This window comes from Mirounga angustirostris, unplaced genomic scaffold, assembly GCF_029215605.1.
Source record: "Mirounga angustirostris isolate CCGP_5_RB_7025 unplaced genomic scaffold, mMirAng1.0.hap1 SCAF_15, whole genome shotgun sequence".
Taxonomy (NCBI): Eukaryota; Metazoa; Chordata; class Mammalia; order Carnivora; family Phocidae; genus Mirounga; species Mirounga angustirostris.
In genome coordinates this window covers 43,014,835-43,038,654 of record NW_026991723.1, presented here as the reverse complement: position 1 = coordinate 43,038,654, position 23,820 = coordinate 43,014,835, and the positions used below count along the sequence as shown (strand labels likewise).

The 23,820-nt window shown below is 34.6% G+C and overlaps 1 protein-coding gene and 1 pseudogene across 7 annotated transcripts in view; both read right to left on the bottom strand.

Moving 5' to 3' along the window:
* Positions 1 to 23,820, bottom strand: part of CNTLN (centlein) — a 300,088-nt gene that overhangs the window by 91,592 nt on the left and 184,676 nt on the right. For all 7 annotated transcript variants that reach the window (XM_064579709.1, XM_064579711.1, XM_064579710.1 and 4 more), the window contains 2 exons: positions 9,206 to 9,306; positions 683 to 774 (listed from right to left, as the gene is read on the bottom strand). In XM_064579709.1, the coding sequence (XP_064435779.1) occupies positions 683 to 774; positions 9,206 to 9,306 (193 nt within the window). The remainder of the gene's footprint in view (positions 1 to 682; positions 775 to 9,205; positions 9,307 to 23,820) is intronic.
* On the bottom strand, positions 15,523 to 16,567 carry LOC123849662 (protein FAM217A-like; annotated as a pseudogene).

The following is a 23,820-nucleotide window of genomic DNA, read 5'->3' as shown; positions in this document are numbered from 1 at the left end:
TAAAGTGCAACCAAGCCAACTTAATGGATCATGGTTAAGAATGTATTTATAAATAAAATTATGAATTAAGTAAAATTATAAAGATAGATGTTAATATTTTTAAAGAAATTTTATTATTAATTATAGGTATGATGTAAAGTGACTGCAGGGTTTATATGTGTGGTTCTATTAAAACAGGGAGAGTGATCCTAAATTATATGGGCATAAATTTCTATCTAAAATGAGATGAGTCATGTATACTTTTATTAAATTATAAACATATTACCATTTTACTTCACTGAAGCTAAAACTATGCTCAGTTTTAATAGTTCAAATATTGCAAATCTATATGCTTTTTGAAGTATAACAGAGTCTCAGCATGTCCCATTTTAAAGTTAAACTGCTAAGTTATAACTAATAAGCACATATACTATAAATTTTTATAATTTCCATTGTCATGCTCTTCATTTCATCTTTGAAAATATTTTTAATCTATGTCAACAGAAGCACAAGTGTTTCCACATTTATTTCACTAACATTGATTTTTTTAACCCATTTTGGCAAGCGAATGATTTTGAATTATGAATTTAAATTAAGGATTCACACAAGGTTTAAGTTCATGAGCCCTCGTTTTAAAATATAATCCTTTATGTTAAAATTCAGATTTAACTTCCTCAGCTCAATATCTTAAAGATTAGACTACCTTCTGCAATGTCTGCTCCGACATTTCTTTCCCATTCTTCTCTGGAGTACTCTTCTTGACCCCATCATCTTCACCATATCTACAGAGTTGTTCTGGGAGACAATAAATAATATATTATAGTACCTCATATACTGCTGAAACATTGGCCTGTCATTTTAAGGAAAAGGGCTCTCAGTTTCTCAATTGTGAATAATCTAGTCTATTTTATTGTTGAGTATTTGGCTGGGAACTAAATGGTGACCTTTTCCAAGATTTTCAATCACATAATTATGTACCTTTGTAGTGTCTTTTTTTTTTCCAGTGTAAGATTTTCAAAGGTACAAGAGATCTTCAGGTTAACAATGCTATACTTTTATTCCTATTTTCATTCTTTTGTAGACAATTCCCCCTTTGCCTTAAAAGCAGAATTCACGGCCTTCTTATCTATACGGCCACTACTAGTTTTATTCTCTGGATCTTGTTCCCTGCCAGGAGGATCAGAGTGATGGCTGAACAAAGCAAACACTAGCCGAATTAGGGTGGATTCAAACTGTAATAGCCCCTACCACCACCTTTTTTTTCAGGTAAAAGATCATGTACTGGGCAGAGTAAACCATAAAAATCACATTTCCAGAAAAACTGTCACTTTATAACACATAGAAACCCAGATAACAGGTGAAATTGTTTCTACAAATAATTCCTATACTGACCATGCCTGTGACTACCAAAACCTTTTCAACCAAGCAAAAATATATAAGCAATGTATCAAAATTAAAGGGAAAAAAACCCATAAAATTTCATTTAATACTAGTAAAATTTAAATACATTAAAACTTATAAATAAATGTTTTCTAATCAAATAAATTATTGTGACAAATTTAATATTTCTTTCTGAATTATTTTTAGGAGACAACATTTCTTAAAGAATCAAAAGAAGGGCAAAAAAGAATACATAAAGCTAAAAGGATACATATCTGTGTTAGACTGAGGTGATTTTGCTTTAAAGTATGCTTGGCTGCTGTAGGTCAGTGTAAAACTTTGATTTATCAACAAAGGAAAAAGAAAACTATTATTCTCTGTAGAGTAGAAATCTCTTGGTATAAACAGTGACTAACAAGTTTGTTAGAGTGAATTAGGCATTTCTTTTGTCTTTGAAACATGACATATCCAATTAAAACTTCTGTACTCCTGAAATAAATAGAACACTATCCTAAGGATAATAAAAGCTAGAATAGGTAGAATTTGCCACCTGGGGAATATGTACCTTTACCTTGGTAATAATCTATTGGTTCCCAAGTTTCTTTTTCTAGTCCCCTAACGCCATGGTGCTGAATTCATTTACAACACTCTTTCAGCAATATAGAAATAATATGCAAATACAATTCAGCTGTTCAAGTCATTTAAATATCTGCTACCGTTTTAAATGAAGTGTTTACTCTTAAAAATAAGAAAATATTTCTATGTTCAAAGAGCACAGAATGCTAAAAATAGCAAAATAATTCCAATAAAATAAATGCCGAAGACTGATTTAAAAATGAATTTGATTGCTGATTTGTGTTCCTGGGTGTGTACAAAGTCCACTGGTGGACGGGTTGACCATGTCCCCCTGTGGTTTTCTATTGAAAACTTTAGTTTCTCACCTTCACAGGTTTTAATAAAGAATAAAGCTGGGCCCATGTGATGGAGGGGAACAAGGAACCCACTCTGCCCCTTGATTCTCCTCCCATTTAAGGATCTCAGGATTTGAGAAATGAACCAAGAGGACCTAGTTAGAAATATGCAGTTCTATTTTTGTCCTATGCTGGATGTGTGAGTACATGATTCACCTTGCTAGAGATTTATTTTTAATGTTTTAGTTTTAAATGCCTTACTTTTATTTTTACTATAAAAATTCACTGTGATTTATAGTCTTTCCCAGGAGGTTCTTCCCTGTCCACTTTTTAACTTTTAACACTGCTTATTTACAATTGTTTACACTTATCCTTCCTTCTATGTTTTTCTTTTCTCTTAATTCTCTTAGATGACATGAACAAATTAAATTCTTCTGCAACTTGTTTCCTTCTGGTAGATTCTTTTAGCTATTTTCTCAAGTTATTTTTAAAAACCTATTATTATGAGGGGTTGCAGGATATTCCACCCAAAAATATGATGCTTTGGTATACTAATTATTTTGAGCAGCAGGTACTTGAAAAACAGCAAATGCTTTTGGTTTATACTTTGATATCACACTTTGGTAGATTATTAGTCAGCAAATGCTTACTCCATTTTCCTCTACCTTCATGGGTGGAGTATAGATCCTCACGCCACTGATGTTGAGCTTGGCCATTTGAGTTGCTCTGACCAAAGGAATGTGGGTATAGATAATAGTGTGCCTGTTATAAACCTAGAACAGGTATTTCTCCTCTTCCCATGGAAATTTCCAGTATCTGCTTTGAAAAGAGTATGCCCAGATAGTCACTGCCTCCTTCACCCTGGGCCTGGGCCTGGGCCTGAGACATGTGGAATCATATGAGCCCAATATGCTCCAGACAAACAACAGAACTGCAGCCTGAAGCACATTTGCTCCAGCTGATCTGCAGAAACCATCAACAAAAAAATAATGTGTATTATTGCAAGTCATTGAAATTTTGTGGTTGTTTATACGATAGCATAAGCCGTCAGGGACAGAAGTTGATAACGATAAGTGAATGCTGCTATAATAAAAACCTAAATTATGTGGCATTGATTTTGGGACTGGGTGGTGGGTGCCAAAGAATGCTCCAGGAGCTGAGAAAATGGTGACTCATGTTATATAGTGGCAAACTGCCATCTGACATAACATGGAAGACAAAAAATGCAGCCAATAAATTTGTAACAATGAGTGAGGAAGTTCCAGTGTAGAGTGAGTTGATTGTTACTGGCTGCCACTGAATGGGTTCTAGAGGAAAAACTGAGCTCAGAAAGGAGCAGCCACAGGCATATGGAAGTACATATGTTCCAGTACTTTCAGGGTTGGAAATGAAAGTGTTTCTCACCATATCAAAGGAGCAACCACTGACACTCTGGCAGGAAAGGCCAAATCCAAGATATTGACATTAAGACCTGGCCACTGGGTATGCCTGTTCCTGACAATCTCTGAAAGTAATAATGTGATGCTTAGTAGATACTTTCAGCTGGACAAAAGGACTTCTACAAAATTTATGGGTGAGGGCCTAACAAGTCTGAAATACAACCCCAACCCTCCACAGAAACTCATACAGATAAGACATGAATTGTTGCCAGCTGTATTTGATAAAATGACTTATTTTAGCCAAAGAATGTAGATAGAAGTTACGATACACCAGTTTCAAATCTAGGCTTAAGAGGCTCTGTATGTTTATATTGTCCCTTTGTAGCCAAGAAATAGATACATGGAACCGAAGTAAACTCTACTTGTAGCCTGAAAAAGAGCTGGACCGGATGACCCACAGCAAGGAGAACTGCTTCAGCCAATCCACATACCCACATACAAAAAGAAAAAAAAATATGCTTGATGTTGTTTGTACTCACAAACAACTCACTCATGTGTGTTTTCACATTTGTTTGTTTTGCTCTTTTATTAATAAACAGGCCTTCAGTTTTCAATGAAGAATACCATAAACAGTGTTTTTATGAACATACTCATGCATTTGTGGTAAAAATTGAGGATTCTTACTCCAAACTTAATCCTCTAATTGATTTTTCAGGCCTGATCATAGGTATTACATGCTTTACCTGGCATGCCCCATGAGGGAAAGTTGTCCTCCCCAACCAGACCTGGTACGTGGCCAATGGACTGTGGTCCCCGAAGGGAGTTATAGTCAAGGGCTCAGGATCCCCCTGGCCAACCACATTCTTATGTGTATCTGTGTTCCTAGCCTAGATGCCTCCACTAGGCCTCCATGTGAAAACCTCCTTACTGGCGGCCCTTTGGCTGAGGCCTTCTTCAAGTGCCTCTGCCAAGATCTCCTTATTTGGTGGCTGAGGTGGAGGTAACCTTGAAGACATTTTTCTTCCATCTGACTCAGTACACAGTACTTTTCCTCTCCCAGCCCTCCCCTTCTTTCTCCCCTAAGACCCAGGTAAATAAAAATGCAGGAGACTTTAGCTCAGGGCTCCTTCGGCTGTAAGACAACATCTCTGTCTGTGCTGATCCATCTGATCCTCAACTGATGTGCAGTTCCAGGGGGAAGACAGAACAGAGGGAGTTGGCACTTTCTCCACTTTAGCCTCTTGTTTACATAGTAAGTGATTAAAGGCTTGACTGTTACTTTCATTTTGGCTTATTATCTTAAATCAGTTATGTGGACACCTGGCAGCTCAGCTCTCTCCAGCTCAGTTGAGCTCCTAACAGAGATATTATGGGATTGTAGGAGATTCACTACACTATGAATTGCAATTTTCAGTAACGAGGAATTTAGTGTGGTAGGGGCTTAAGGTGCTTATGTGGGAAGTTAGAGGAGACAGAACTGATTTGAGAGGAAAGGTAATGAGTTTTTTCTAAAAACATGCATAACTTTCGAAATCCTTGTAAAAATAGCCAGGGGAAAATAGGTGGCAAGAAATAAAAAAAATATATCTGGTACATGGAAGGAGGTTACTATTCATATAGACTTGGGATTTTAATCAGGGAAAACATGTTCAATGACAATAAAAGTAAGTACCAGAGGCACCAGATTTACCTGTCCATGTGGAACAACTAAAACTAGAGAAAATAGATGAAAAAATGGTTCTCAGACACTGGGCATAAGACAATGGAAGGTAGCCATCCCCGAGAGAGAGGAAACAAATGAAGTGAATTCAATCACTGCTCCTGCATGCTGCTTAGAGAGCTTCCAGGCCACAGCACAAAGATGGGGACTAAATGGGCGTCTGGTGATCTTCTTAAATTGCAATGACAGACCCCAGAGTCCAAAGAGGCCAAGGAAGGGCGAGTTTGCAGGGTAAAGTGCCAGAGAACACAAATCAGAGACAGGGAGAGCTCTGAAGATCTATAGAGATTCCCCCCTCAAGTCTTCAGCTAAGTACTGATCAGCACATAAATGTGAGTAAACAACCCCCAAAAAAGAACGACTAAAAGGATTGGAGGAAAAAACCTTCAAAATTCACACAGTCCCCCCCTCAAAAAAAATGACTTGTTATGTATGTATCTTTGAAAAAAGATAAGAATGACAGGAGAATTATCACTGGAAGCATTTTTTAAAAAAGATTTTATTTATTTATTTGAGAGAGAGAGAATGAGAGAGAGTGAACACATGAGAGGGGGGAGGGTCAGAGGGAGAAGCAGACTCCCTGCCGAGCAGGGAGCCCGATGCGGGACTTGATCCAGGGACTCCAGGATCATGATCTGAGCTGAAGGCAGTCGCTTAACCAATGACAAACACAGGAGCCCTCACTGGAAGCATTTTAAGTCAAAAGATAGTGGAGCAAATTTTTTTAAGTATCAAAAGGAAAAAAAAACCTGCCAATACAGAATTCTATACTCAGTGAAAATATCCTTCAAAAATGAAGACAAAATAAAGATTTCTTTTATAGGTATATAAAAGCTGAAAGAATTCATCACCAGCAGATGTGCACTATATAAATATTAAAGGGAGTCCTTTAGGAAAATAGAAAATGACACCAAATGTAAATTGGGATCTACAGGAAGGAATGAAGAGCAGCAGAAAAGGTTCTTAGTAAAGATAAGAACCACCAGGCTGGTTATATGTAAAGCCAAATATCATTTTAAATCTCTGGGATCACTCCTTCCAGAACAAGAAACACTCTCTAGTAGGTGGGGTGAAATGAACATTTAACAAAATAAAGATTTAAAACCCAGTTTGGAAGAAACCACAATCAAAGAAAGAAAAGAACTTGCCAAAAACCTGAATTTAATAAAATATGAGCTCAGAAAATCAGTAAGATATACAAAGGAAAAAAGTGGGAATTTAAGAATTGAAGCAATAAATAAAGAACCAGAAAACATGGCTATAGATTTAATAGAAGTATTAGAAAGAACAAAGGAAAGAATATATATATATATAGCTCAAAATTGAATTACTTTTTTTTTTTAAAGATTTTATTTATTTATTTGACAGAGACAGAGATAGCAAGAGCAGGAACACAAGCAGCGGGAGTGGGAGAGGGAGAAGCAGGCTTCCCCCTGAGGAGGGAGCCTGATGTGGGACTCGATCTCAGCACCCTGGGATCATGACCTCAGCCGAAGGCAGATGCTTAACGACTAAGCCACCCAGATGCCCTCAAAATTGAATTACTAATGAAGGAAAAGTCTTTAGATAAACTGAACGCAGAAGAAAAAAACAAAGATTAAAGAATTAGAAGAAAACAGATATGAATCCCAGACGAAAAGTAACCAAACATAAAGACAACTGATATCCTTGAATCAGAGTATAAAAAAAAATGGAATATGCAAAAATATATTTCCTTGTAATACAGGAAGATCTTAATTGACAAATAACAAATTACATGGATAATCCAAAATATGATTTAGAACATACTATATCAAGGCATATTCTATTTAAATTTTGGAACATCAAGTTGAAAAAACTAAAAATAAACATAGCAAAAGCAAGTCACATCCAAAGAAAGGAGTGAGGTACAGGCGGGGAAGGAAAACCAGACACCTCTCCATAATATATCTCTACAGCACCTTCTTCTAAAAATGAGTAACATCTAGAAAGTTTTGAGGAGAAAAAAAGTGTAAAATGATAAAATTATACCCAGCCAATTTATTCATTGACTAAAAAGACTATTGAAACATATTTTCAAACATCTAAGTTCTTACAAATATAGCTATTTTGATTCCTTCTTGAAAAAAAAAAAAAGTTTCAGTTATATCTGGCTAACCAAAAAATAAATCAAAATAAAGAACTCATGAATAGAAAGACTATGACTTTAAAAAATGTGATGAGTACTGAGTCCTTTGTATATAAAAATAAGACTTTAAAACTGAGGAAATCATTGTTGCAATATATTAAGTTATAGACTTTGATAAAATTAAAAGGTTATTTAATGAACAAGACTCAAGATGTGAGGGAAACAAAATAAAATTTTTTTTTTAAAAAACAACTGTTATTTTCATCTTGCATGGCAAGGAATTAATTTTTAATACGCCCTGAAATTGAAATACATACTTTTAAAAATACAAAGTAGTTCCATCTTCAATGTTTTTAGAACCTTTCTTTTTAATCTTAGAGGGAAGTTTTAGAAATTAATATTTATTGAAGTAATGAGACAGTTACCTAAAGTTCAACAGTTCCTTCATGTTTACACCTGTTTCTTTTTATTTGGTTGGTGCCAAACAAAATCATATGTAAATATCCTTTTTAAAAATAGCATACATTGTGGTTTTCTTTTTCCACAATTTATCTAACTAGGCTTCTTTCTTTATAAGTATTAAGAGGTGTTTGATTTGATAACTATTTAAGATTGAAATTTTGATTATTAAGTGTTTGTGAATTAGGATGTTTTTCTTTGTCTTTTTTTATTCTTTCTTATTGCTTGAATATTTATAAGTATGTGTAATTTTTCCAGGAACAATAAAGTTATTATTCTTGAAAAGTAAACCAAGGATAAAATCTTAGAGAACCCCAATAGTTAAGGAATAAATGGAAGGAAGTTCCACTGGAAGAAACAGAAGATAGAGGCAAGCATAGTTAAAACAAAGGAAAACCAATGTTTCAGGTGCCAATGAAGGAGTAAGCTTGAAATATGATATAAATTAGTGGTGTAAAAGAGATGATTTCAAACACTGGCTTTGACAAGTCACCAGTGACCTAACTCAGAGCAATTGGAACAACAGTAATTGGGACAATAGGCAGATGAGTGGTATATGAAAACTTGTTAAGTATAAATTATTAAGTTAATTATTAATTATAAATTGTCAATACCTAAAAAGTACAGTGGTAACAATGATGCTATAGTGAAGTTAAATAAGGAGAAATTCTGTCCTATCAACCTTACTTTTGTCTAATGAGGTATTACAGTATGGACTGAAGTCCTATAGTAAATAGAGTTATCTTGATTTTAACAAAGGAATAACCCTTCAATTGGAACAGATACATTCCTTTTACTAAACAGTTTTAGGCTAGTGGTCAGGAAAATGGCAGATTTGCAGATCTCCAAGTTTCCTTCTAACTCTATGATTTTGATTCCAGGACAATAGATGAGAACTAAATGAGTTCCAGAAAAATGTAATATCAAACAAAAATATAAATGAATTAATACTGAGTACAATAACCATATAATTTATAGAACTCTGAACAAACATAACTAGTAAAACCTTATCAATGAATCGAAAAACAAACATCTTTTCTCCTTATCAAATATCTCTTTAGAATTTTTAATGAATTATAAAGCTGACTTTTAGGTGTTCTATTTGATTTTCTCATATAAGGTAAAAATGTTAATCACATATCAATAAGTAAAGCAGCAGAAAGAGGGGGAACAAGGATAAGAGTCTTACAAGAAATTGAAAATAAAACATCAAGAGCTAGATTTTAAAATGCCTATAATAAATATTTAGTCTCACACACAAAAAATGTACCTTCTCTCTTCTCTGCCATACATGTATTCAATTCTTGTATTGTTGTCTTATCAACAGATATACGTACTTTAAGTTTATCCAATTCTTCTTGAAGAGTCATCCTATGAAAATTAACACAATAAATGATTATTTAAAATGCATAAGTTAAGGAATAATGTAGCAAACAGATGAAGGTAGTAAAGATATTTAACAAAATATGAATTAGACAGTAGTAAAATAAAAGAAAAATATATCACTGTTAAATCCTAACAATTAAAATTGAATTTTAGTGAGAATCTGGGAAGTAAAATGTCTTAAGTAAGTAATTTTTAAATTTATCTAAGTAAACATGTTAAATACTTAAAACATAGACTATATGATAAAAAAAAATAATAATGTATTGAGTTACCCAACCACTTTTTTTCCTAAGATTTTATTTTTAAGTAATCTCTACAACTACTGTGGGGCTCACACTTATAGCCCCAAGATCAAGAGTTACATGCTATACTGACTGCCAGTCAGGCACCCCAACCCAACCACTTCTTAACACACAGATATACTATGTAAAAGTCATGATAAAATGTTAATACATATACTGAAAGCAAAAAGAGTACATTTCTAGATGCCAAGAAAAGACAAAGAACCCCTACTAGTAAAATGGAGCTGAACTACCACAATGAGAGACTGGATCAAATACCGCCCATGGAGACCTCAGACCTTCAGACCTGAATGGGGATGGAAGTTTATGCCTTAGGCCCTCCATGGCTGAGAGACAAAACTGGGCTAACTGTAGCAAGATGGGAGACAAAAATTTGCTGAGTGTGACACAAATATTTCAGTTTATGTGGTTGGAGTTTCACTAAAAGGAGGCAAGCCTATATTAACTGGTTTCAAAATCAAGCCATATACATTTGCAGAGATCTAAAGAATTGACAGTAATGTAAAAACTGGTTCATGACCAGTGTCCACTGGAGAGTTCAGGCAGACACAATCACCCATTACAGATAGGCTTCCACAACTGAGAGAATGGATAGGAGAAAGAACATCACAGAAAATAAAACTCAAAAGAAGTCAAATTTGCAGGTAAGAATAATTGTATGAATAAGTTCAAAGCCACGAATGACAGTCTACATATCACCCCCCCCCAAAAAAAGAGAAACGGCACAATAGGGAAATAGAAATAACAGAACAATTCAAAATGAGTTTTTATACAATTAGTTTTAAAAATGTTGAAAAAAAAAAGGGGACAAAACATATTTTTAAAAACATAACAGATTGAAAACTCAACAAACATGTTAAATAGCACATAAACAAAGCTTATGAAAACTGGTGAAATTAAAGACAACACTAAGAAATAAAAGGAAGGAAAATAGTAACAATATATAAAGTATGTTTGAATGAGAAGCCCAAAAAGCATCTCAGAAATTATTCAAGGAGAGGGGTGCCTGGGTTGATTTCTGCTAAGGTCATGCTCTCAGGTTGTGAGATCGATCCCTGTGTAGGGGTCCTCACTGAGCATGGAGCCTGCTTGGGATTCTCTCCCCCCCTCCCCGTCTGCTCTTCCCTCCACTTGCACGCACGCTCTCTCCCTTAACTAACTAAATAAATTTTTTTATATAAAATAGCTGAAAACTGAGAGCTGATGAAAAATGTAAATTAATAGATTAAGAGAGTAAAATTGCAAACAGAGTAAATAAAACTATGTTCACAGTTAGAAACAGAGGGAAACTGTAGGACCCCACCGAAAAAGAAGCAATCTTAAAAGCAACCATATTGAGAAGAGATGTTACCTAACAAATAAAGAGCTTTGGAGTGACAGAAGACTTCTCACAGCAACAAGAAAGGTGAGAAGAAAAATAAGTAATATCTTCAACATTCGAAGGTTTACTATTCATAGATCTTAGATGAAAGAACTATTAAAGAATATATTTTAGGTAGAAAAAAACCCCTCAGAATCAACATAAACAAAATAATCAGTGATGATGAAAAGACATCTGTAAACATGTATGTGGAAGTAAACCAACATTTATCATGTAAAGTAGATATAACAACATCCAAATGAAGGTAGAGACAGAATACGGTAGAACTAAGTTTCTGAACAATAAAATGATATAAGATCAAGGAAAGGATCAGAGTTACAGTATTTTAAGAACTCTATTGTTGGACAGGATAAAGGTGCTGATGAACCTTAGTTTGTCAAATAAGTGATGTACAATTTCAAGAAAAAGCATTTAAAGAATGGAAAACAAATATAAAATTTACAAATCAGAAGAGGTCAAAAAAAAAGAAATGAACAAAATGTACTCAGTCTAAGGCAAGAGAAGGATTTTTTAAAGGAGCATAAAAAATAAAATATACACTAAGAAAAAAACAATATTAGATGGTCATTACATAATGATCAAAGGAATGATTTACTAGGAAGATACAGCAGCTCTAAACTGTTATGTATTCAACAATATAAAAATATGTATTTTATAATTTTATATTTTACTTTATAAAAATTATTCAATTATAACATTTATATATTAAGAAATATATTTTATATTTATACTTTATATAAATATTAAAAACAAGTAGTCTCTGCTTTTCCTCACTCAGATTATTTCTTGAAAAATTTATATTTATAGTTTGATGTGTATACTTGTATTTTTTAATATAAACATAAATACACATACATAAGGATCTAAAAAATTAGGATTCTATGATTATATCTGCAGTTTCTCAGGTAGGTTCCAGATTGATGGGAGGAGCAAACATACACACACACACGCACACACATACACCCATCCACATAGCAATTAAGTTTGGAATAGGTTCCTGCTTTGTTTAGCTAAGAACATGGAACATTCTGAAACAAGATGGCCCCAACAAAGAGAAAAACAGATGTGGCTCTTCTCAACTTAGTTTTCCTCAGCTTTCAGATCACAAATGTAGCAGAACACAGGGCTACAATTGTTGGAAATGTTAGTTCTTGCTTATTTAGAGGTATTTTATACTTATAGCTTGTTTTTTTTGTTTTGTTTTGTTTTGTTTTATCTTGAAAGAACTTACACAGTCCCTACTTGTAATAAGTATATATAAATATTAGGGACCAACTGTTCTTGAGTCAAACTAAGGACCAACAAACCACATCTTAACGGATGTGTGGAGGAGGGGCTGTCAGAGTGGGCACCCTTGAGCAGGATGAACATTGGCTATTACTGACTGATTTACTGCCCACCTATTCTGATATTTCTGACACTCTGAAGGACCACAATTCAAAATCTACTTTTTACTGGACAAATTATATGAAATGACTGTATTCAGATGCTGGACAACAGGCAGCAGAGAACTGTGATCCCTCAGAGAAAGGAAATTAACAAAGAGAGCCCTAATGATAGTCCAGATTTCTGCCAGGAGCCACTCTCCAGAACATGATACAGGGAGAGGGGTCCCAAGAAAAACATGATGGCCTCGCTGAGATGAAGAAAAGAGACTGGAGTTTGGGAAGACTGAAATGATGGAATTTGTGAAAAAGTTCCCAGAGGAAGGATCTACAAAAAGAAATAGCTACAGAAATCTGCATAAGAATTCTTTTGAGTCTATGGTTAAATACTTTGTTGCATATACATAGGACCAAATTCAACAAGGCAGGCAGAGAACAACTGGAACCCATAAAGGAACTATTCCCAGAGTTTACACAGGATTGGGAGACCTTGATTTCTGACGGTGTGAGAGGAGAATCTTTGTTGATTACCAGGAACTTCAACAAAGAATCCCAAAGAGTCATCTAATGAGTAGGGATAAACAAGTCTCTTGAAATCTGTGCTAACAGTATTTTTGAAAACCTGGAAATGGTTTAAACTGAGATTTTAAACACACCTGTCTTAGCAATCAATAGAGAAAGTGATTGGAAAACAGGACACAGAATATTTGAAAAGCACTATGAAAAAAACTTGACCTAACAGACATTTATAAAACATTCCACACAGTAACAGTTTTCAAGTGCCATGGAGCTTTCACTAAGATAAAACCACATGCTGGCTGGACCATAAAACAATTCTCAGCAAAATTAAAAAGATCTAAATCATGAGAAGTATCTTCTGTGCCCAGAATATAATTAAATTAGAAATCAATACCAGAATGATGTCTGAGAAATCCCCAACTTAAAACTTTCAAAACCTTTTTCTCTAGATTTAGATTCCAAGAGGAATTAAAAAAGTTTTAATTACAAAAAATTAAAACAACACATTTCAAAATGTGAGGGGCTAACAAAGTGCTTATATTGGAAAGAAAAAAAGATCTACTATGAAGCTCCCAATTACAGAAACTAGAAAAAGAAGACAAATTGAGTAGAGCACCTTTTCATATGTGCATTGGCCATTTGGATGTGCTCTTTTATGATATATCTATTCAAGTGTTTTGCTCATTCTTCTATTGGGTTGACTGTCCTTTACTTAATTATTCATAGGAATTCTTCAGATATTCAGGATGCTAGTCCTCTGGCGGACACATATACTGCAAATATCTTTTTTCACTCTGAATGTTGCCTTTTAAGTCGTTTAATAATATCATTCCATAAACAAAGGCTCTTGGTTTTAATATAGCCTAGTTTATCAATTTTTAGTTTATATTTAACCTGTTTTAAGAAACCTTTGCCTAATAGATATTCTATTAGGCAAATAGATATTCTCCTATGTTTTCATCTAGAAGCTCTATTACTTAACATGGGGCGCCTCATGGCTCAGTCGGTTAAGTGTCCAATTCTCCATTTTGACTCAGGTCATGATCTCAGGGTTGTGAGATCAAGCCCCACATCGGGCTCTGTGATGGATGTGGAGCCTGCTTAAGATTCTCTCACTCCCTCTGTCCCTCCCCACCAAAAATAAAAAATAAGATAAATAAAAGGTCCATTACTTAACCCTTCACAATTAGACCTGTAGTCCCATCTAGAATTGATTTTTGTGTATGGTTTGAGAATATGGTGTATTCCACTAATTAAAATAGTTTTCTTTTAAATTGAAGTTCTTGGAACTTTTAGCTATACAGTTATATTATCTTTTTGTTTCCCATTTTTCACAATTATAGACAATGCTATAGTGAACATATGTGCCTATATGTAAGATCCCTTTAGTGGTTTCATCTAGAAGTGGCTTTACTGGGTCTTTGAGTACATAAGAAAACAGAAAGAATATTTCAAATGTAAGAAAAATATGGAGAGTAATATCACCAACATTAATATGCCAAACATTTGGGTTTAAAAATATTAATATTATGCCATATTTAATTCAAAGCTTTTATTTTTGTGAAAAAAATAAAAATGTTCTGTAAATAATATTATCATTTACAGGATTCCACCTTTCTTCCCTCCCCAGAAATAACCAGAGAATTTCTTTAATTTGGTGTGTATATTTCTGTTTTGTGTTTTAATACTGTATGTATGTGTAGTTATATATAACTATTATTGTGGATACATATGTATGTATATATGTGCACACACACATGTATCTACAAAAATATAGTACTATTATGTGATTTAAAATTTTCTATTTTAGAGAACATATATTATGATATATACTATGATGTATATGATATACTATTATTCAATTTCCTTCTTTTAAATCAACTTTTGCTTTTTTTTTTTTTTAAAGATTTTATTTATTTATTTGACAGAGACAGATAGCGAGAGCAGGAACACAAGCAGCGGGAGTGGGAGAGGGAGAAGCAGGCTTCCCCTCGAGGAGGGAGCCCGATGTGGGTCTCGATCCCAGGACCCTGGGATCATGACCTGAGCCGAAGGCAGACGCTTAACGACTGAGCCACCCAGGCACCCTCAACTTTTGCTTTTGAGGCATTTCCATTTTGATAAATATAGATCCAATTTATTCATGTTAAATGTAGTATAGTATCACATTATATTAATATATTACAATGCACTTTTATCAGCTACTAATGGGCATTTACACTGTTTCTAATTCTTCAGTATTACAAAAATACTGCAATACCCTATTCATGTATGCTAGTTCACTTTATTTAAAAAGGTCCTAAAAATCGATTTCAGGGTGAAATTTTTGTCTTAGGGTTTTTTTTTTTCCCAATTGCAGCATTTATTAATGATGGAATTGTACTGGGAAACAATCACAACAAAAGAATAATCTTTTGAATTGAATAGTTTACTAAGTGAAACATTCCTTTGAAACATAACATGCAAGAGATTGTCAAATATGTCAGCATGGAAGCCCTTGGATTTATATATAGACATCTCAGCAGTGATTTGTACAAGTTCTAATCCATTTCACATCAAGTTACTGATGTGTGTGTGTGTGTGTGTGTGTGTGTGTTTAATACCTGCCTCTTGGAACTGATGAGCCCATATTTTAGCCAAGCATCTTGGAAATAGATTTGCTCACACTGAGATTATGAAGGAAAAGTTATGTTTGGTCATTGGGTGAACACTTACCCTTCCTTAGCTTTAAAGGAAGGTGATTCTGAATACAGAATGTCTATTCAAACTATGGTTTTTTGGTAAAATTTCTTCTTGGTCCTTGCTGCCTTAATTTCTTCTCTGTGATTTTCAGGAAAAGACAGAGGTACAGGTACAACTGGTATTGGAGACCTTGATGGCAGACGTCTTGTTGAGACAATTTTAACCAGTGATTGAGTTGTTTGGGAAGTAGTAGGCTTGGTTGAGGGTTCTTGGTGTGGATTTAAAATAGAGCTTTTGGGATTCCTAAAGTTATCATAAATTACGATCAATTGTTTGGTGGTGGATGAACTTTTTAGAGATGGTGGTCTAGAATTCCATTTATATTTATATGCCGGCATTGCTCTAATTCCATTTTGAAGCATTTTGCAAGATCCAGAATTGCTTTCTCTTTTTTCATGACTTCCATCTACACAAGCTGTCTGAAGACTCAAGAGTCCAAAAGTTTTGGCTGTCTCACTTGGGTATAATTTTGGAGGAAGAGGGTCATTCAGTAGCTGCTGGAGTATAGGAGGTAGTTTGTAGTTCAGGCCTCTCTTTTTGTATAGTCATATGTTGCAATCTTAACATTTCCAGTAAATGAGTTATCAAATGTTCAGGAGAGCTTTCTGGAGCTTCCACTGTTACTTTTCAATTTTCAGATTTTGAGAGGGCTAATTTGTGCAAGTCCAGAGTATTGAAGGGAGAAGGGAGAAAATCAGGATATGTAAATACTTCATTTGGTTCCTCTGTGACAGATTCCTCAATATTTTCTATTGTTTCTGGCTTTAAGTTTAGTCTATCTTTCTATAATAGCTGAGCAAACTATCATCTGCTTTTTCATTTTCTGATAAATCACTTTCATCTGTTAGGTTTTCTTCCACACTGCTGTTTGCTTATTTCACATTCCAATTTGTAGCAGATCAAGTTTCACCACTATTATTTTTTCACACTTTAAAATAAATTAATATAAGGCTCATTTCTGTCCTTTCAAAAAGTCTTCGTCAGCACAGGGCCAGCAGACTGACTTATTTCACTTGGGATACTACTCCCTAGTATCACATCATTGCAAATGGCAAGATTTCATTCTCTTTTATGGCTGAGTAATATTCCATTATATATATATATATATATACCACACCTTCTTTATCAATTCATCTATTGATGGACACTTGGGTTGTTTCCATATCTTGGCTATTGTAGATAGTGCTGCAATAAACATAGGGGGCATGTATCCATTTGAATTCGTGTATTTTTGTATTTTTTGGATAAATATCCAATAGTGGGATTAATGGATCACAAGGTAATTCTATTTTTAACTTTTTGAGGAACCTCCATACTGTTTTCCACAGTGACTGCACCAGTTTGCTTTCCCACCAACAGTGCACGAGGGTTCCTTTTTCTCCACATTCTCACCAACACTTGTTTCTTGTGCTTTTGATTTTAGCCATTCTGACAGGTGTGAGGTGCTATCTCACTGTAGTGTTGATTTGCATTTCCCTGATGATGAGTGATGTTGAGCATCTTTTCATGGGTCTTCTGGCCATCTTCTCTGGAGAAATGTCTGTTAATATCTTCTGCCCATTTTTTAAGTGGGTTGTATTTTGGTGTTGAATTGTATCAGTTCTTTACATATTTTGGATACTATCAGATAGGTCATTTGCAAATATCTTCTCCCATTCAATTAAGTTGCCTTTTAGTTGTGTTGATTGCTTCCTTTGCTGTGCAGAAGCTTTTCATTTTGATGTAGTCCCAGTAGTATTTTTCCTTTTGTTTCCTTTGCCTCAGGAGACATACCTAGAAAAATGTTGCTATGGCTGACGTCAGAGAAATTATTGCTTGTGCTCTTTTCTAGGATTTTTTGGTTTCACGTCTCACATTTAAGTCCTTAATCCATTTTGAGTTTATTTTTGTGTATGGTGTGAGAAAGTGGTCTGGTTTCATTCTTTTGCATGTAGCTGTCCAGTTCTCCCAACACCATTTATTGAAGAGACTGTCCTTTTCCCATTGAATATTCATTCCACCTTTGTTGAAGATTAACTGACCATATAGCTATGGGTTTATTTCTGGATTTTCTATTCTGTTCCATTGATCTATAGTGTCTATTCTTTTTCTTCTTTTTAAAGTAATCTCTACACCCAACACAAGGCTCAAACTTACGACTCCAAGATCAAGAGTCACAGCCAGCAGGTGCCCCAATCTATGTGTCTATTTTTGTGCTAGTACCATACTGTTTTGATTACTCCAGCTTTGTAATAACTTGCAGTCTGGCATTGTGATACTTCCAGTTTTGTTTTTTTAAAGAAAAGATGTTTTAAAATAGACTGTTAAGGGCGCCTGGGTGGCTCAGTTGGTTAAGCGACTGCCTTCGGCTCAGGTCATGATCCTGGAGTCCCGGGATCGAGTTCCGCATCGGGCTCCCTGCTCGGCAGGGAGTCTGCTTCTCCCTCTCCCGCTCCCCCCTCTTGTGCTCTTTCTCTCTCTCTCAAATAAATAAATAAAATCTTTAAAAAATAAAATAAAATAAAATAAAATAGACTGTTAATATGACAAAATACACTTACAGAAAGTAATTTTGCTATCTTTTTTCAGGAAAAAATCAAATTATTATTCACTAAACACTTAAGATATACCATGTAATTCTTTAGGTAAACACTGTGTAATTCTTCAAGTAATTAAAAAAATTTTTATATATATTGAATCTAAAATGTATGAAAACAAATTAAGGCAGCAATTAAATTAAAAATACTTTATGTGTGGTGCTAAGACCTGAGTGTTTGGGTTCCCCTAAAATTCATGTTGAAATTCTAACCTCCAAAGATGATGGTGGTAGGAGGTTGGACCTTTGGGATGTTCTTAGGTCACAGGGGTGAAACCCTCATGATTGGGATTAGTGTTATGAATGGGATTAGAGACCCCACAGAGTTCCCTTGCCCCTCTGGTCATATGAGGATAAAACAAGACATCTGCAACACAAAAGAAGGCCCTCACCAGACCATGCTGGTTTCCTGATCTCAGACTTCCAGCCTCCAGAACTGTGAGAAATAAATTTCTGCTGCTTATAAGTTACCCAGTCTGTGGTATTTTGTTATAGCAGCCTGAACAGACTAAGACAGATGACCTCAAAAAACAAATGCCATATGTATATGGTCTCAAATATATGAAAACAATTTATCAACATCAAAAGGTAATCTCAAGAGTTAGAAAATAAAACTCCAAAATATACTTGCCTTTTATTTCAGTGAATTATCTCCCAATGATTACAAAATATTTTTTCTTAACTAACATTCTGTACAGTAAAATAAAATGAAAATACAAGAAAAATATAATCACTGAAAGGTGGAAACAACCTAAATATCAACGGATGAATGGATGAACAAAATGTGGTATGTACATACAATAGAGTATTATTCAGCCTTAAAAGGAAAGAAATTGTGATACATACTACAACATGGAAAAAGTTGGAAGACATGACAAATGAAATAAACCAGACACAAAAAGAAAAATACTGTATGAATTCATTTATATAGGATGCCTAGAATCGGCAAATTCTTAAAGACAAAAGGAGAAAGAGACAAGAGCTGAGAGAAGGGGGAATGGGGAGTTATTTAATGGGCACAGAGTTTCATTTTGAGAATATGAAAAGTTCTAAATATGGATGGGTGGTGATGTTAGGACAACAATGTGAGCATATTTAATGGCACCGAACTCTACACCTAAAAATGGTTACAAAGGTAAATTTCATGTTAAGTAAATTTTACCACAATAAAAAATATATATCCCCCAATTTAGGTTGCTAACACCACAAACAAAAGTATAAACTACTTCTATAGAGGGAAGGAAAGACAAAGAGGAAAAATGGAAAGAATCAGGGAAAATGGAAACATGGGAAGGCAGAGCAGAGCTTTATCTTCGTATCAATCAAAGTCTGTAATTATATATTTGTGTTTATTGATTATTATTTGTGTTCTCCAATAAGCTGAAGTCCTGTGAGGCCGGAGCGTGTATGCTCTGCTCAATATTTTACTTCCAGTGTCTAGCATATTTATTGAAATAACGAGTAAAAAGCACAACAATACAAAGGGTCACACAGATTCAGTGCTATGTAACTAATATAAAACTCCATAGTTTAAAAGTCTTTTTTTCCACATATTATTTACTAGCTATAATAATTTACTTGCTTCTGGGTCCTGGTACTTTAACAGAATCATGAGTGTATTCTAAAAGCCTATCTAGAGGCCAAAAGTTGCATCATACCTGAAACATTCTTGAGATAGAAAAGAGGAGGATGAGGGACCAAAGGCTTCAGGGCTCTAACTCAGTAATGAATTAGGTTTCATGCTGATCTTGTTCTGAAACTTCTCACTCTGACTCATGAAGACTTAATAGGTAGAGTTTACTTCCTATGTCTCCAGTATCAGTGGCTGAATTTCTTGTCTCTGATTTTCAGTTTTATAGTGAGATTCAAAACCCATTACCATATTGCCTTGAAATCCATTGCCTTTCAACGGACACTGATAATGTGTACAACCCTTGATTATGCTAATATCCCAGAACTCATATTCTCATTTGCACTTGGCTTATGATAGCCTGTAGTGTTTCATGTTGGACTGGTTTCTCAAGGACGATACATTTAAATTCTTATCTTATTAATTTATCACATGTTATAACTCTTCCATGTGATCATATAGCCTCTTTTTGAAAGCTATAAAAAATAATATGTGGGAGAACTGGATATTCACATGTAAAAGAGGTAAGTTGTACCCCTACTTCACACCAAATTAAAAAAAAAATTAACTAAAAATGGACCAAAGATCTAAATATGAGTTAAAACTACAAAACACGTAGAAGAAAACATGGGGGTAAATCATTATGACCTTGGATTTGGTGACAGCTATATGGGCATGACACCAAAAGCATAAGCAAAAAAGAAAAAAGAAAAAAATAGATAAATTAAACTTCATAAAATTAAAAACTTTTGTTCATCAAAGGAAACTATTAAGAAAATAAAAAGATCACCTACAGAATGGGAGAAAATATTTGCAAATGTCTAGTAACCACTACATGGAAAGAACTCTTATAACTCAAAAACAAAAAGAGAACCCAATTTTTTAAAACAACAAAGGGACTTGAATAGATATGTATCCAGAGACACACAAATAGCAAATAAACATATGCAAAGATGCTCATCAGTCATTAAGAAAATGCAAATCAATACCACAATGAAATACCACTCACACTCACTAGGACAAGTAATTTAATAAATTTAATAATTTTAAAATATTTTTAAAAAATAGTAATTTTTTTTAAAAAAAGAAAGAAAAAATACTAAGTGTTAACAAGGATGTGGGCAAGTGGAATCTTTGTAGATTGCTGATGAGAATATAGAATGATGTAGCCACTATGAACACAGTTTGGGAGTTCCTTAATAGGCTTACCATATGACCGAGCAATTCTGCTCACAGGTATAATATCCCAAAGAATTGAAAACAAGTATTCAAATAAATACTTGTATATAAATGTTCATAGTGGCACTATTCACAATAGCCTAAAAGTAGAAGCAACCCAAATGGCCATCAATAAATGAATGAATGAATTGTACATACATACAGTGGGCTATTATTCAACTGTAAAAGGAATGACATATTGATACATACTACAATGTGGATGACTCTTGAAAATGTTACGCTAAGTGAAAGAAGCCAAATGCAAAAGGTCACATATTGTATGATGCTATTTATATAAAATATTCAGACTTGGTAAATCCATAGGGATAGAAAGTAGGTTAGTAGTTGTGAGGAGCTAGAGGAAGAAAGAAATGAGGAGATTGGGAGTAACTGCTTACTGGGTATGGGGTCTCTTTCGGAGGTAATGAAAATGCTTTGGATTAGATAAAGATCATAGCTATACAACATTGTAAATACACTAAATGTCAATAAATTGTATGCTTTAAAATAAAACTAATGTGGGGCGCCTAGGTGGTTCAGTCAGTTAAGCTTCCGACTTCTGCTTTTGGCTCAGATCCTGATCTCAGGGTCGTGAGATTGAGTTCTGTGTCGGGCTCTACACTGGTCCCTCTCCCTCCCTCTCTGTCCTCCCTTCAACTCACATGTGCACGCTCCCTCAAATAAAAAAATAAAATCTTAAAATAATAATAAAAGATTCTCTCCTTCCCCTGCCCCTCCCCACTCACACTCTCTTTCTCTCTCTCTTTAATAAAATAAAATAAAACTGATGTGTAATTCATACAGTGCTGATAGTTATCCAAAAATACATTTGTTTGGGGCACCTGGGTGGCTCAGTTGGTTGGGCGACTGCCTTCAGCTCAGGTCATGATCCTGGAGTCCCGGGATCGAGTCCCGCATCGGGCTCCCTGCTCAGCGGGGAGTCTGCTTCTCCCTCTCCCGCTCCCCCCTCTCGTGCTCTCTCTCTCTCAAATAAATAAAATCTTTAAAAAAAAAATACATTTGTTTGTAAAATATGTCATGATTTAGCAGACATTCCTTTGAGAATTTTATTTCCAACTCATGCTATCCTAAAATCCTCATTTCTACATATAGAAAAATAATATTTGTGCTTAGGAAAACAGGGAGTCTTGATTTGCCAAAGAAAAAAAATAACTGAACTTCCTACCATAATATTTTGATTTTAGCTTCTTAAAAATTATTACTTGAATTTTATAAAATATTCTTTGAAACCATAGCCTGCATATATTTAACGTTTAACCTAAGAAAGAAGAAAGTATTCCATTCTGGGCAATGCTACTGACCTACAGCTTGTCTACTTTTTATCATTAAGGAAAAATGGCCAAAAGATCATTGAATTGAAGAAGACTTTAGTTATGATATATTGTGTTAAAATTCCCTGCTTCTATAAAATAAAACTGAATTTTTAAATTATGAATTCTAAACCCCTTTACAATTGACCCCAACTCTAACTACCTTCATTGACAAATTTGTCAAACAGGATTCTCAGCATGAAGTAGGAAAAGCATCAGTAATTCTTTGCAAATATTTTGTAGTCTCATACTGACTTTTAGTTAAGAAACAAAAGTGAAACAGAAATGATAAGAAGGGGGCCAAGATGTTCAATTGTTCTATATAAAGAATTTAGTTTTTATTTTGAGAGCAAAGGAAAGATGGTAAAGGTTTTTAAACGGGAGAGAGATATGTTCATATATGTATTTTTAAAAGATCACTCTGTAGCATTAGGGGGAAGATGGATTCAAGGGGATAAGAGTGGATATAGGGAGATATTTATGAGTTTATTCTACTTGAGGAAGAAAGATATGATGGTAGTTTGGATAAGGACACTGATAGTAAGAATGGAAAGAAACAGACATATTTTAGAGATATTTGTGATATGGATTCATTAAGACTATTGTAAGGAGGTAAGACAGAGGGAGTAATCAGTTATAACCCTCTAGGTTTCTGGTTTGGGTAAATGGACAAATCATAATGCCATTTTCCCTGTGTTATGCCACTCTTTCCTTATTACTGCTCTTATCACACTTTTGCTTGTTTTCCCTGCTAAGCTATATGAGGTCCTGATTTAAAAAAAAAGAAAGGTGGCATATTATTTCTCTGTGTTTACCTGTACTTAGCAGAGGGCTCAGATGCAGCATTTTTTATAGGCTATGCATTAGTATAAAAAGACCAAAATTACCACGCACTGCAAGTTCCTTATTTAGCCAAAGATACAGATAAACATGCAATGAATGTCAGCACACCTTCCCTTGACCTCATGGGTTTCTAGCAAGGACATGCTGGATTTATAATATAAGAAAAGCTTAATATGCTGTCGCACCTGAGTCTCTTTTTATAGTTTTCTATCACTATTGAGAAATAATGTACAAAAATATTTTTTTTAAGATTTTATTTATTTATTTGAGAGAAAGAATGAGATAGAGAGAGAGAGAGCATGAGAGGGGGAAGGTCAGAGAGAGAAGCAGACTCCCCGCCGAGCAGGGAGCCCAATGCAGGACTCGATCCCGGGACTCCAGGATCATGACCTGAGCCGAAGGCAGTCGCTTAACCAACTGAGCCACCCAGGCGCCCCCCAAAATATTTTTATACTAATGTTTTTATTTAGGAAAATGTTAATTTGTTCACTTAAGAGAATGTTAACATGACTTTGTTGATTCATAAATCTAACTTAATGACGGTAAGGCAACATCCTCAACTAAGTGGAAAAG